At 43.3% G+C, this 15,453-nt stretch overlaps 1 protein-coding gene across 1 annotated transcript; it reads right to left on the minus strand.

The window, feature by feature from the left end:
* Positions 1-919: 919 nt before the first annotated feature.
* On the minus strand, positions 920-4,184 carry LOC131233019 (probable WRKY transcription factor 39). The gene is made up of 4 exons (XM_058229581.1): positions 4,036-4,184; positions 2,966-3,766; positions 2,740-2,865; positions 920-1,402 (listed from the first exon to the last, which is right to left on the minus strand). Exons 1-4 carry the CDS (start codon positions 4,071-4,073, stop codon positions 1,258-1,260), a joined length of 1,110 nt encoding a protein of 369 aa, XP_058085564.1. The 5' UTR covers positions 4,074-4,184; the 3' UTR covers positions 920-1,257.
* Between the last annotated feature and the right edge of the window lie 11,269 nt (positions 4,185-15,453).

The raw sequence follows: 15,453 nt of genomic DNA on the forward strand, positions 1-15,453 counted from the left end.
ACTTGTGGACTGCACCAACTAGATTTTTTCAGCCATGTTCGTGGCAGGCGTCATTGGATGAATAGCTTGCTTTCCATACACTGTACCAGGTTCCCACATGTACATGTTTTCAATTTCTCCTTGTCGGTATCCCCTCGGTGTTTCGCTTTCGAAACAGTAAAACGAGCCAGTGTTGGACATCCCACAGGTTTTTTACTGCTGATGGATCTTTTCATTGTCTAAACTTGAAATCAGATTGTGATAAGTGGGACCCATTTGCTTTGATATCTAAGGAGGTGGTATGATCAAACAGGGCCCGCTTCTTCTCACATTGTCATCACCAAATTTGGAATTTTGATATTTAGCCCAATGGTGGCCCAACACTTGGTCATTTTCCTTAGAAAATGTTATTATCAAGCTGACATAAACTAGTCATAGCACTTTAATGAAGGAAAATGCTGAACAAGGACTGAAAGAATTTGCCCTGGACTGAAATAATTTCCATCATTTCCTTCCTAAAACTTGTGATTCAAGATGAATTAGAAGATCTCAATGCATCAAGATGTGTATAATGTCTTGATGTGCCAAGTCCGTAAAAGTGGGGCCATGATTTGATGACCCAAGCCAAGCCACTGATCAAATGGGCTACAGTGAGGGACCGGATGCCCCGTGATTATGCCCGCAAATTGAACGGTAAAAAAAAATAAAATGGAGATGCTCGGGAGAAGAGGACTGGTTGAATGGCTACGGTATTCAAATCCAAAAGATTTTTGTGCAAAACCCATAAATGGTGCGGGCCATTGAATCGGAAATATATAGGTTCCACTTCTACGGACATAGTGCATCAGGGTAATTCCTCCTTATCTGCAATAGAGTGAGTTGATTTTGCTTCCAACGTCAAGGTTCAAGAAAGAAATACATAGCTGGATGCATTCGAATCTCAAGCAAGACCATGTTAAAGAGATTGCATTCAGAAAACCCAAACAGTGAGAAACAAAAGAGATGCTGCTGTGAAAAAGTTCTTACACTTCCAACCATTTTTCTTTTGTCCAGATTTTTCTGTGACTCTGATGCATATCGTATCTCCCCTCCATAAGGCTACAAAGGCCCAGATATCCTCCTCCAATGTCAGCAAAGTCCTCCATCTTCTGTATTCTCAAACTGGAACCATACATGTTATGTACAGGAGCAATTCAACTGACTAAACCCAGGTGCGGATATGAACTGACCCGCCTCGAAACTGGGCCTTGAACTGATCCGAATGAAGCTTGCTAAAGCTTATGTGTGGGCAGACTGGGGCATTAACCTTGAATGATTGTGCTCACCTTCATATGTGACAATGAGCATCGAAGGGTCTTCCAAGCACCTCTCAACATGCTTCCTCGCCGGGCAGCCTCTCATGCTGCTACATTTATAGTATCCCCTGCATAAATTCAACAATGTCCTTTTTTCAGTTGATATGAGTCAACTCCTGGATGACTTCAAAATTCTTGCAAATCCATGGAGGAAAAAAAAAAAAAAAGGAACATCAATGGATATTGAGCAAACTTTCAGATGCACCCACATGCAACTCTTGAGATGGACAAAAACCATGATTTATTTATTTTTTTCTTCAATTGGTAGTTTAGAGTATATTCAGATGTCCAACTTCCGAAGGTGGATGGGACATACAACATCCAAATTACATGTGAATAAGGATTGCATTTTCTCATTTGGAGCAGGAACATTGGGTAAACACAAGCCTGCCTAATGGAGGTTCCATCATGTGATGGCCCCAGACAGCAAGCATACTGCATCTGCCAAAATCACCAGAATATTTGCAGGCCAGGGCTACATGCAGACAGGGCCAAAATTCCAGGTTAAGTACCAAGAATGCAGATAACCAGATGATTTACAGCAAGATTTTCTTTGGAAGATGAACTATTAGCTTCTCTTAGTCCACATGACTACCATGACTATGAAGCAGCCGAATCTGGAGTCTTTCCCTCCTTCATATGAGGGAAAAAAGAAACTTTGTTTCTCTCACCTTAAAATGAGAACTAAGACTACCAGGTTTGCTGGTTAATTCATGATTCAAAGATCAAATCAATTACTTGTAATAAAATTTCCATTTGAATTGATTAGGAGACTACCAGGTTTGCTGGTTAATTCATGGTTCAAAGATCAAATCAATTACTTGTAATAAAATTTCCATTTGAATTGATTAGGAGGATGAATTCTGTGCACAATTTACAATTTTTTCAATAAAAAGATCACGATTATAACTAAAATCAAGGTGGAAGTAACTATTTTCTTTAGAAAAAAAATAAAACAAGAACTGCTGTTGTTACTACAGGTTTCTTCCTATGCCGGGAAGAAATGTGACAAAGTCGTTTTATGAAAAATCTAACAAAAACTTCTCATCAGTAGCAAATCAAAAGTTTGTAGACCTGAAAATGCATATGCCTATGTAGACAAAGTAAGATTACGTTTGGATAGACAACTGGTTTGGATTGTGATAGTTAGGTTGGGACAGTCCCAAATTGCAATTGCATTCATTTTAAGTTGGACATGTGGCGGAAACAATTGCCGTAGTGCGAGAGAAGAGTGCTAATATTTCCAATTGGAATATGTTGTGATTGTTCAATTGCAAATCCAAACTCATCCTAACTCCATCTCCACGTTTACATAGATCACCATGAACACTCTTGGACAACCAGTATACTGTAGAGAATGAACCGAAGTGATCGCAAACAGAAAAAAAGGGATGCATGTATATACCGAGGATGCGGAGAACCCTTGATTGGTTTCTGGCCATACTTCCTCCATGAATACTCATCAGGAGGAATATCTGCAAGCTTGTTACTAATGGCAGGCACCTTGATCGATCGTTTCATCCGCAATTTCCTACAAACCAAGAGCAAAAGAAACTTCAATTCAGTTCAATTCAAAAACCCAACAAAAGCTTGAAACCAAAAATACCAAGTTAGGGAATTGAAAATCTAACCTCCTCTTCGAGCAGTGGCATCTCCCGCTGGTCCCACATTTCCCACTCCCATCTTCCCCTCTACCAGAGCACCTCCTCTTCGGAGGCTGATTTGGGTTCCGATCGGATGATGTCTGCGGCCCGCCAATCAAATGAAAGGCCTTGCCGTCCAAGCTAGCCACACTACCATCCATGCTCAGCGACGACACAAAAGATCTCGTGGACGACATGGTGGGCGTGCAGCTAGAGTTATCAAACTTGAGGTTTATCCCACTGTTGCTCCTCCTGAACATATCAGCTTGGAATTTCATCTGCTGCTGAAACTGAAACCGCTGCTGCTGCTGTTGGAGGAATTGCAACTGGGAGGATTGGAGGTGATGATTTTTAGCAGCGGCAGCCGCAGCGGCGGCAGCAGCAGAAGAATCCAATTCCTGAGTTGGGTTATCTAAAAACATATTTTTTGAAAGCTGGAGAGTATTCCCACCACTAGAATCAATTCCTTGAATTGGGGTTTCCATGAAATTCCTATGGAGAGCTTTAGCGGAGAAAGAAGGGGAATCTATTCTAGAAATTGAGCTATCTAAGAAGATCTTCGGCGGAGTAGGAGACTGGATTTTCTTCAAAATCCTAGCTCTCCCATGAGCCAAACCAGTATTAAGAAGATTAACTACTTTTTGAAATTTGGAAACAGCTTCTCCTGTCTCAGCCGTCAGGTTTCTAAACTGCAGCTGATCTTGAGGCTGAGATAACGTACTCAAAAACCTGTGGCAGCACTCCACAGCTGCCCTATTAGCCTCTTCAACCTCCTCCATGTCCTCCCAACTAATAGAACAGACCCAAAAACTTCAAAATCTTCAAAAGAACAAAAAAGGAAGCTAGAACATCACAAAAGCAATCAAAATCTACTAATGGGATGCAGATCTTTGAAAACTCACTGAAGAAAGAATGGAGAAGAGGGAGAGACTAGGAAAACCCAGATGGGATTTTGTCAGATTCTCATGATTGGATTGGAATCGAATGAAATGAGAAAAACCCAAATGGGATTTTGCATGGATTTTTATGAGAGATTGCAGAAATGGGAAAGAACAGACCTTGAATTTGGGGTTTGGAAGGGTGCATTCTCTGGCATGGGTGGGGAGATTGAGAAAGGTGTGAAAGAGGAGACCTGCTGGCCTAAAGAGGAGAAAATTCCCGTCTTTTATTAATATTCTAATCATTAAAAATAAGAAGAAAGAAAGAGAGAGAGAGAGAGAGAGAGGGTCCATATGGGAAGGACTGAGGAGATATTATCTGATCCTCGGCCTAGGGTCATGTGGAGTACAATATCCTCGGGCACCAGGTGTATGCAGGTGGGGCCCATCGTCCGGTGATCTGGGTCGTTTATTTGATGGGCCTCACAGCTAGAGCACTCACTAATTGGAAATCTTTATCTCCTAAATCTCTGCCTATCATTTAGTTGTATTTTGGTTAGTGCCGTACCATCGGGAAGATTTTTGTGTCATCTGATTAACGGTTCGGATCTTTTGGATATGGGGCCATTTTAAGGAGCTCAGGTCTCGAGGGCACTGTACATGTCCTTGGGCCGAGGATCATACTTGTAAATTCCTCGGGAGGGATGGACGAGAGAGGGTGCGCATTTGAATAACCTGCGCACCGGAGAAAAACGAAACTGCTGTCTCTGTCATAGATACGAGTGTGGGGCCCAGACAGACCTCGTTATTCCGTTTTTCCTCTTTTCTTTATTTCTCCCCTTAGGCTGTTTTTCGTCAAAATGTCCGCCGGGAGGTGGGGCCCACCCCGGGCATCCTAAGTAGCCGTTGCATTTTTAGCGAATGGTATTAGCCCACCTGTCGCTTTTCAATAGAGAAGTGCCACGTGGCTGCTACTCTGTTGACTAGGCAGCTTTTGCCCAGAGTCTCTGCTAAGGGAACCCGCGCGCGTGAGATGGAATATGCTGTAGGCACATGTGCCAAAGTGGCGCGTGCGGTCAAGATCTGGACCATCCATCACGTCTGGCCCAACTCCAAAATTTTCTCTCCTAAACCTTATTCCTGTTCACTCATCATGTGGTCCACCCACAAAATTGAAAGATGGACGGTTATTAAAAATGACTAATAGTCAATATTCAACATAGACTTGTGGACCATGTGGTGGTTCGATCAGTTCGGTTTTCAGATCTCTAGCAATGTTCGCCGTTGCGACCCCGTAATGTATGTACTGGATCTCTCACGCATATTCCAAGATGGCACGTGCGACTGAGGCCCTCTTACCATCTAACTCGCGCGAGCCTCGTTCGTGCTTCTGATCGCGCCGGGGAAGCTTTGCTCGGGGGCGGGGACCGGGGAAATGTGGGGCCCACGCCGTCAGAACACCGTTGACTTGAAAGAGACTCTATTCGAGGGGATGGGTTGCTCTTTTACATTTTTGTCCTTTCTCTTGTACTCCGCGATCTACAGAAAGGGATTCGTATTCAGCTAGTTGGGCCACGTGATGAGATGATCGGAACTGTCCAAGGTGTACCTTGCACCGTAGATTATGTAACGGAAAAGTATGAATTTCTAGAAATGACATATGAGACAGACAGAAATATGGATAGTCAATGGTTCAGATATAAGTGCTTTTGATGAATGGTTGTGATCATATTTACTGAAAAAGGACGGTCCTTGGCCTATCCATAATAAAAGTTACTAGCAGAAGTAGTTCTTCCAGTGATCTAGATGGCCGAGATTAAGATCGAGTGCTGAGATTTCACTGCAAGGTTCGAGGACTATGTCTTTTGATAAATGGGTTGGCGGAGCACCAGGAATTTTATGATCTTCGACGAGAGTATACTCGAGTTTTCATCTTGTACCAGGGGGGCCATGATCGGTAGATCCAGACGGTTGCTGTATTTCGCCTCTTCACATCATATTAACAAGTTAGGACTGTCAGGTCCAAGCTTTTTTAGGTCGTGGCCCATGCACGCCGAACGGACCAACGGCCTGGATTACAGAACCATTGGCCCCACTTGAACAAACCAAACATCCGAGTATTTGTGCATATACTCTGCTCCAGGATCATATCATTTCTCAGAGACGAATGCTGGCCACTCGCTCTCTTCAAATGGACGGTGGGATCTGCGGCAAAGGTTGCAACATGGCAAAAGTGTCCGAGGGGGGTGGGAGACTCGAGGTGAGCATTTGAATTCACATGTGTGTGATGTTCGCAAGCGTGCCACTATGAACCGTCCATCTCATGCCAGGGAGTACCCTTTAGGGCCCGTTTGGCCGGGTGGATTGAAAGGGATTGTATGGTATTAAGGTGGATGGCATGGATTTCGAGGTAATGATGGTGTTGTCAGTGGATTGTCTTGAGATACAAGGGATTGCTACTGCCCTGGATTGCTATATCTAGTCTGTTTGGCACACCCGGCCAATCCCGGGATTAAACCTTCCCATCCGATTGAATCCCTCAAACCAAACACGTTTCAGGCAAATTTGTATGGATTAAGGTGGATTGGATGGGATTTAAAGGTAACGATGCTGTCGTCAGTGGATTGTCTCCAGACCCGTGGGATTGGGACCGGATCACCGACTCTGTTTGGCACGCCCGGCCAATCCCAGGATTTAACTTCCAATCCCTTCCAGTACCCTCCAATACCTTCCAATCCGACAGGCCAAACGGGCCCTTAGCATCTTCGCCGTTGGATCAGAAGGGAGACTTCCTCGCCCAATGCTTGACTCTTAAGCACGTTGAGGATGGATCTTGTCCATAGATGGAATACGGATAAAATTCACGATTGGATGATCGGAACCATCAATCTGTCTTGTTGAATGTTGACGGTTAACCATACCTGGCTGGAGTACCAATTGATATATGCTCCCACAATGGAGGCGGATCTGGTAGATCCGGGGAGCCACCAAAGTTGGTGGATCCGTGACCGTGGGGCCCACCGTGATATGTGTTTTTTATCCACACCGTCCGTCCGTTTCCAGCTCATCTTAGGGTATCAGCCTAAAAATAAAGCACATCAAAATCTCAGGTGGACCACACCACTGGAACAGTGGTGATTGAACGCCCACCATTAAAGAACTCCTAGGGCCCACTGTAATGTTTATCTGCCATCTAACCTGTTGATAAGGTCACACGGACCTAGATGAAGGAAAAAATAATAATAATAATAAACAATATCAGCTTGATCCAAAACGTTTGCGGCTCTAAGAAGTTTTTAATGGTGGCCGTTCAATCACCGCTCTTTCCTATGGCGTGGTCCACATGAGATTTGGGTCTGCTTCGTTTTTTGTCTCATGGAGTAAAATGATCCGAAAAAACGGATGAACGGCATGGATATAAAACAAATACATCACGGTGGGCCTTACAGTCACAGATCCATTAATCTCAGCGATCCACTGAATCCGCGTCCTCGTACAACTGGGCCATGTTCACCTCTTCAAGAAATACGGCCAACTGTTCCCACAAGTCTTCCCCTACAAACCATCTGGTCCATCTGATTGGGAAACACCAAACGACCAATGGTCATATTCAAGTTTATTTATTGAATGGCTAGGATGGTTTGTAGGAGGTACTTTGTCCATGGCTTTTCCCAAAAGGGCCCATCTCCGGTCAACGTGAACATGGTTCCGTGATCCAGACCGTTGGTCTGTTGGATCTCACTGCGGATGGACTATGATCCAAAAAATCTCCTTGGTTGGGCAATCTTAACCTTTTAGTAGCTAACAAAGACAATTACAAAGAGAAATACAATGGACGGTCCACATTCAACAAAAAATGTTCCAAGATCAGTCGCTTGGATCTTCCAATATGAAAGATCACTGGATCATGTTACGTCCATCCATCAATGGACACGACGTGTCAGAATTAAAATGGTGTGTATACCAAGCAAGGAGACCCGCTGGGAAAGCGGATTGGCTGGTGTGACCTCACATCAGCTATATAGCTGGTGTATTGACGTCAGCAAGTTCTCCTAATCTTACCATGAGATATGTGTTATATCCAAACCATCTATCCATTTTTTCGAGCTCATCCTAAGGCTTGAGATGAAAAATAATGCCAATCTAACTATCCAGTGGACCAAACTGCAAAAGGAAGTGGAGTATTGAACGTCTACCATTGAAACCCTTTTTGGGGTCACAGAAGTTTTGGATCAATATGAATTTTTTTTTTCATTGTTCATTTAGGTCTTTGTGACCTTATGAACAGATTAGATGGAAAATAAACGTTATGGTTGGCTTTACAAATTGTTTAACGGTGAAAATCATTATCTCCACTGCTATTTGTGGTGTGGTTCAGATGATCTTTGGATATGATTCATTTTTTGAATAATCCTCTAAAATGATCTCTAAAAATAGATGAACGGTGTAGATATAATAAATACATCACTGTGGGGCCATGTAGCTTTGATCTTCTTTGAACCGTCCGTACAACTCGGAGCTCGAGGAGCGCCCGTGTTCGTCTTCGCATGACACGTACCTACAGCAGATATATAGCCAGTGTGTGGTACGCCAGCCAATCCGCTTCCGCGGGGTCGTGTATCGTACAATTGCTTTGACGGTCCAAGACCTTCAACGTTGCACAATGGTCACGCCGCCATGCAATAGAAAAGGGTAGAATCCAAATACAGCAAAGCCATCTCTCTAATATCATACCTGGCACGGAGACTCAATCGGGACCGTCCATCTAGTTTTCCGCATTGCGAATGGCAGATGTCCAAAATACGCATCTATCGGATACTTCTAGCCATCGAATCAGTAGCCTCTAAAGTGACGGTATCAAACAATAGTAATCTGTGGTCAACAATCGGCGCGATGTATAGGAGTATGAGATATGCCCGATTTTGAAAATCGGGCCATTCATGATATCAACGCGTGCGGAAATTTCGGTCATCCCAGCCGTTGGAAGGGTTGCCTTACCATGTGTTTTTAGTAACAGAAGATCCCATGTTGGCCACGCTTGAGAGAGGAATGCTAATATAGTCGTTGAGACTAATATCACGGAAATATTTTAAATATGGTAATAAATTACAATATATATATATATATATATATATTCAAGATTTTATTTTTAAATATTGTGTTTTTATCAAGGTATAGTTGCCGTTTTAGCTCAAAAATTATCAAAAGCCTTAACATTTTGGTATATAAATATTTATTAAATTTTAAATTATTTAATTTAAAATAAATATGTTTATTTTGATGAGATTTTTTCAATAATATCCAAAAAAAAAAAAAAAATCTCAAAATTCGAAACTACATTAATAAAAATTTTAACTTTTATAAGCTGTTTATATAACAAGTGTTCTGATGTGCATTTTCAGCTATAAAAAATTACTTAATAATTATATAATAAAATATTTATAATTTTTTTTTATGACCTAAAAAAATGATCGATTATTAATTTTACTTTGACGAGACAAAATTAAGCTCATTTGAAAATAGCTACTTTTTAATTTAAAAAAATGAAAAGGCTCTAATATCATGTTCTATTTGAAAATGTCCAATTAAGTGCCATAGAGCCATCTTATAAATACAATGGTTGTTCATCATCATTTTCAACCGTCCAAATATCGGAGCTGTTTTAGATGGATTGTAGCCAAAACTAACATCTATCAGATGATCCCGACCTATATATTTCCACCCATAAATTGGGTTGCTGATAAAGTTCATTTCTAACCGTCCACCACGTGGCCCACCACAATAATAAGTTTTAATCCATGGAGTTCATGATTGATCCTCACCGTTGAATATTTCCTGCAACGGAAAGGATCATGGTCCTCTGAAGAGCCAACCATCATTGGTCATATTCCGGAACTCAAGGTCTGCCTGAGAAATGATAAGGTATACGTAACCCTGCTATACTATCCTGGCAATCTGATAAGGAGACATAATGAAGAATGGTGTCATCCATGTGAGGAATGGCACATACTTTCCTTGTGGGCCCACTTAAAGATACTTTCACATGAGTCATGCTAACGTGGTCCACCGGAAAAATCGACCCAAGAGACCAATGATCTAGTTTACACGTGCCTCCACGCGAGTACATCTGCATGAGGTGCATGAGATTCATATTACGTTTGCAGCAGGGTTCTAAAACTCATTAGCTTGAAACTCAGCTGAGTTAACTCGACCCGGGGAGATCTGGAGCCGAGCCACTTTGAAACTAGTTCTTTTCATTGACTCAATCCTGAGTCAATAGAACTGTATTGACTCGACAAGATTGTGATGACTCAGTGTTAGTGTTTGGCAACGTAGTGGAAATGTTAAAGACTTTTAACGGTTCAGATTAATGGATCTAGATCTACGAATCTTTATTTAGAGATTGTTTTTATATATTAGTCTGAACATAGTATCTAGTCATATTTTTTATTAGCTGCAATTGAATTTGGTTGAATTAGCATCGTTGTGTTGGGGGCTTTGCACAAAACCTTAGGATCTAGCCTCTCAAAACAAACCAGAATTATGGGGTAATAAAGCAATGAAATAAATCAAAGCATAAACCGCACCACATAAGAGATTTTTACGTAGAAAATCCTCAAAGAGGTAAAAACCATAAGACCTCGTCCAGATCAACAACCCATTATAAAGTAGAACGTGACAACCTTCTTCACTCACGCAAGAGCAGATAAACAATGAGAGAATAAAAGAAAAATAGAGAGATCTCACCAATTACGAGGACGTAGAAGCGCTGAGATGTTGATTGCACAGTAGATCACCTCCACGAGCATAACCTCCCTTCTACAAGCTTCCTCTCTCTCTTTCTCTCTCTCTCTCTCTCACACACCTTTAATAACCCTAAACTCTTTAGCAAACCCTTACAAAGCTTTAGAAAACTCTCTTGCATTGCTTAGAAAGGCCCTAGGCACCCCCATTTATAGTTTAGGAAACTCCCTTTCGCACTCCTTGCGAAAGGGCCTCAAATTTTCGCAGTCCGCACAATATCCGAACTCAAATCTGCGTAGCCTCGACTGGTCAAGCAGAGTCCTTGACTGGTCGAGCACTGTTCACTCAACTGGTTGAGTCGGTCCCTCGACTGGTCGAGCACTGTTCACTGAGCTCGCTGGACTTTGAGTCGAGTGACCCTCGACTGGTCGAGCACTGTTCACTTGACCGATCGAGCAGTGCTCTCGACTGATCGAGCAGCGCGGTGATTCCACTATTTGTGGCATCCGAACTGCACCACATCTCCTCTGACCTGAGGAGGAAAACCCCATCAAATCTCCCCCTTTCAGACTCAAGAGGAATTCACCATCTAAGAACTTGCGCGTGAATACACAGTGGTCCGACTCTGTGCTTTCATACCCATGCTTCAACATAAACGAGTCGAACTTCTTGTACCATTGTCGCGGAGCTTGTTTCAGCCCATACAAGCTTTTTCTCAGCCTACACGCTATATGCTATTTACCCATAACTTCGATGTACTCAACCTCTGTCATCGACAATGCTACGACCTTCTGTATTTTGCTCTTCCAAGAAACCGCTCCCATTGCAAACGTGAACATGAACCCCGATATAGACTTCCTAGAGTCTATGTCACCTGTCATATCTACATCTGTGTAGCCCTCTAACACAGGTTTTTCGTCACTATAGCCTAGGCTCAGCCTAGATGAGCCTCTTAGATACCGCAATATTCACTTCACCATATCATAGGTGTAATTCTTATACAAGGATCTCATCTCCTCTTACATAGCTTTCAACCACTCCCCTTTCTACTCATCGGCTAGGGCCTCGGAATAATCTTTTGGCTCTCCCTCATTAGTGAGCGTAATGTACTCATGTGGCGAGTACCTCTTGGACAGTTGTTTGTCCCTAGATGACCTCCTCATTTGTGGCTCAACAGGTGGATCAAGTGGGGAGCCGCTCCCCTGGTCCATCTTCTGAAGGAACTCTCACGTCCTCTACACCTTACTGTACTCCCCCGTCATCAGGCACCATGGGAGGAATAACCGGATCCATGTCCTCTAGCTCACCTGAACTAGGTTGGTTCTTCTCTGGCTTACCAATGTCTTTTATACACTAATCTTTAAAGAAAACCACATCTCTGCTCCTGACGAGCTTCTTCTTGGTTGGATCTCATAATCTATAAACGAACTTTTCATCACCGTACCCCAAGAACACACACTGCCTGATCTTCATATCGAGCTTGGATCTCTCGTCCTTTGGTACGTGAACGGATGCCCTGCATCCAAACACCCTGAGATGGCTGTACGATGGATCTTGTTCAGTCCACACCTTCTCAGACACTTCTCCATTCAACGAGGCTGATGGAGACCTGTTTATCAGATACACTACCATGTGCATTGCTTCTCCCCAAAACGTCTTGGGCAACTTCGCATGGGATAACATGCATCTGATTCTCTCTACAATGGTGCGATTCATTCGCTCAACTATACCATTATGTTGGGGGGTCTTAGGAACCGTCTATTTATGTCGTATACCCAGGGACACACAATACTCATGAAAGTTGTCAATGTATTCACCACCATTGTCAGTGCGGATACACTTTAATGATCTACATGTCTCTCTCTTAACCATAGCATGAAACAATTTAAATACACCAAAGACGTCGTCCTTGGATTTCAAAGTATAAACCTAAACCCTCCTAGATGCATCATCTATAAAAGTGACAAAATACAATGCCCCACTCAAGGTTTTTGTTCTCATAGGACCACAAACATCAGAATAAACCAAATCTAATGAATGCACTTTATTAACATGAGAAACAGTTTTAACGAATGAAACTCTATGTTGTTTCCCTGATAAACAATCAATACAGGTTTTGAGAGGCACACCTGTTACGTCTAGAAGGAGTCACTTCTTTGCTAGAACCTGAAGCCCTTTTTCACTCATGTAGCCTAGATGTCTATGCCACATGTCAATAGCTGAGTCTTCCACTGTGTTCAACCCACCCTTGCACATACTAACACTTGCCTTGTAAAGTGTGCAACACTTCTTTCCTCTGGCTGCGATCAACGAACCCTTGATGAGCTTCCAGTGCTCACCAACAAATCGGCTTTCATAACCATCATCATCCAACCTTCCCGTTGACATCAAGTTGAGGCGAAGGTCTGGAATGTGCCTCACATCCCTGAGAACCAATGTGCAGCCCACATCGGTCTTCACACAAATATCACCGACCCCTACGATCTTTGATACGCCAGAATTTCTTATCTTCACGGTCCCATAGTCACCTGACTTGTAGCTTGTGAAGAAGTCCTTGCGTGGAGTCGCATGAAAAGAGGCTCCCGAGTCAAACACCCAGTCGGTGTCCTGACTCGTAGTCGTGAGACAAACATCATGATCTGCTGAAAGAATAACTACAACGTCGCCATCTAAAGCGACCACAATAGAATCTGATTCATCTTTCTTCTCCTTTCATTTTCCTTTCTTGTCGTTCTTATTCTTATGACATTCATGCTTATAGTGGTCATTCTTGCCACAATTACAGCATTCAACATCTTTTCTGTTACTCGACTTGCCTCTTGATTTATCTCGGGCCTTCCCTCCTTTCCTGTTCTTTCCTCTCTCCCGTTCCTGTGTCACAAGGGCCTCTTGCTGAGTAGACCCCCGAGACTTCTTCCTTGTCTCCTCATTGAAGAGACAACTGGTTATCTGTTCTATTGATATCTTTCCGTCTGGCGCGGAGTTACTTAGAGACACCACTAATGTCTCCTAACTGTCAGACAATGAACTAAGCAATAGCAAAGCCTACAATTCATCATCCATGACCATCTTCATAACGAAGAGTTGGTTCACTATATTGCTGACCTCATTCATGTGCTTGGCCACAGAACCACCATCATTGAACTTGAGATTCACAAGTCGCCTTATCAGAAAAATCTTATTACCAGTTGTCTTCCTCTCATACAGCCCTTGTAATTTCAGCCATAGGCTAGTGGTTGAGGTCTCCGTAGACACATGGTGGAACACAGAATCATCCAATCATTGTCTAATAAACTCCACCGCCTTCCGGTCCAACTTCTTCCAATCATCATCAGACATATCCTTGAATTTTGCTGATATGCCTAAAATTGGAGAATATTGGTCCTTGCAATAAAGAAAGTCCTCCATCTTAGCCTTCCATATGGTCCAGTTAGCACCATTGAGGCTGATCCTCCATGATGAGCCACCTTCCATAATTCAAAAACTGATTTCACTCCGTTCAATGAACTTAGCTCTGATACTGTAAGATCCGTAACCTAACACGTACCGTTTCATAGGCCTCCGCGTACCTCCCAGTCGAATTCCGGCGACCTGTGATCTGTTATTGGCAGTTGCGCACGACCATAAGTTGCATCCTGTCGATTTGAGTCGGCTCGGCCCGAGACTTATATCATTGCGACCGCGCCGTCGCCGCAGTTCTGACGCCGCGCCTCGCGTGTCGAGGCGATACCCGGGCCAGGAGATGTGGGCCCGCGTTCAGTTCGAGAAAAACGTCGCGTGTTGCAAAACCCAAGAGAATCCATCACATCAATCACCTCACTTGTCAAAAGTACACCCATCACTCAACCCATTACTCTTCCCATTCCCAAGTACAAAAGCAACCCCAAAAAGTCAACTTTCTCATCACCTCACCATCCCTCTCTCCCATCACTTCTCATACATCACTCTCTCTCATTTTCAAACAACTCCCATGAGAGCAATCGTCCATGGCTTCCATGGAGAAGCTTGGTATGGCCCACCTCCCTATCACTCAATCCCACCATGCAAAGACCATCTCCACCATTCAAATGCATCCCTTGGAGCTCTAGGATGCGTTGATGGAAGAAGAAGTCCAAGAAGATAAAAGGTGGGTGTTTTTCTAAGATCTGATTTTTGGTAGAAAGGAAATCTCCACCTTTAGTTTTGTTTATGGGCCCACACTTGCTTGGGACCCACCTTAATGTATGCATGCATGTTCGTTGAGGGGCTCATAGTGGCGGAGCCCCTCTCTCTCTCTCTCTCTCTCTCTCTTATTTGCGGCCCACCATGATGATGTATATTTTATCCACGCCATCTGTACATGGCATGACCATGATTTCGATGGGCCAGGACCGCTAGACGGGCTGCTGTCCAGACCATCCAGTGGGCCTGGATGAAGGAAAACCATAAATATCAGTTTGTTCCTTAGGTGGGCCACACTGACGTGGACCCCACCATGATGTATTTGCACCCACCATCTATGTGGGACCCGTATGATGCATATGTTTTATCCAGACCGTCCGGCAGTGGGACGGTGCTGGACGACTGGATGAACGTATTTCATCCATTGTCCATCTATGTCGGAGCCCACCTTGCGTGCATTGCATATCCAAACCATCCGTACGTGGTCCCACATGGCATCCTCATCCAAACCGTCCATTAAAGGACGTCTAGAGCTGGATGTTTGACATGTATATGTTATAATAATATAATTATATAATTATATATACAGAACCTGGTATGTGTCATGCCCACACCATCCATCCATTTTTTTCTGGCATGTGGGACCCACCCACACGTGCTGCACATGTGGGGTGGGGCCCACCTTGGACGTAT

Source organism: Magnolia sinica, chromosome 18 (assembly GCF_029962835.1).
Source record: "Magnolia sinica isolate HGM2019 chromosome 18, MsV1, whole genome shotgun sequence".
Lineage (NCBI taxonomy): Eukaryota > Viridiplantae > Streptophyta > Magnoliopsida > Magnoliales > Magnoliaceae > Magnolia > Magnolia sinica.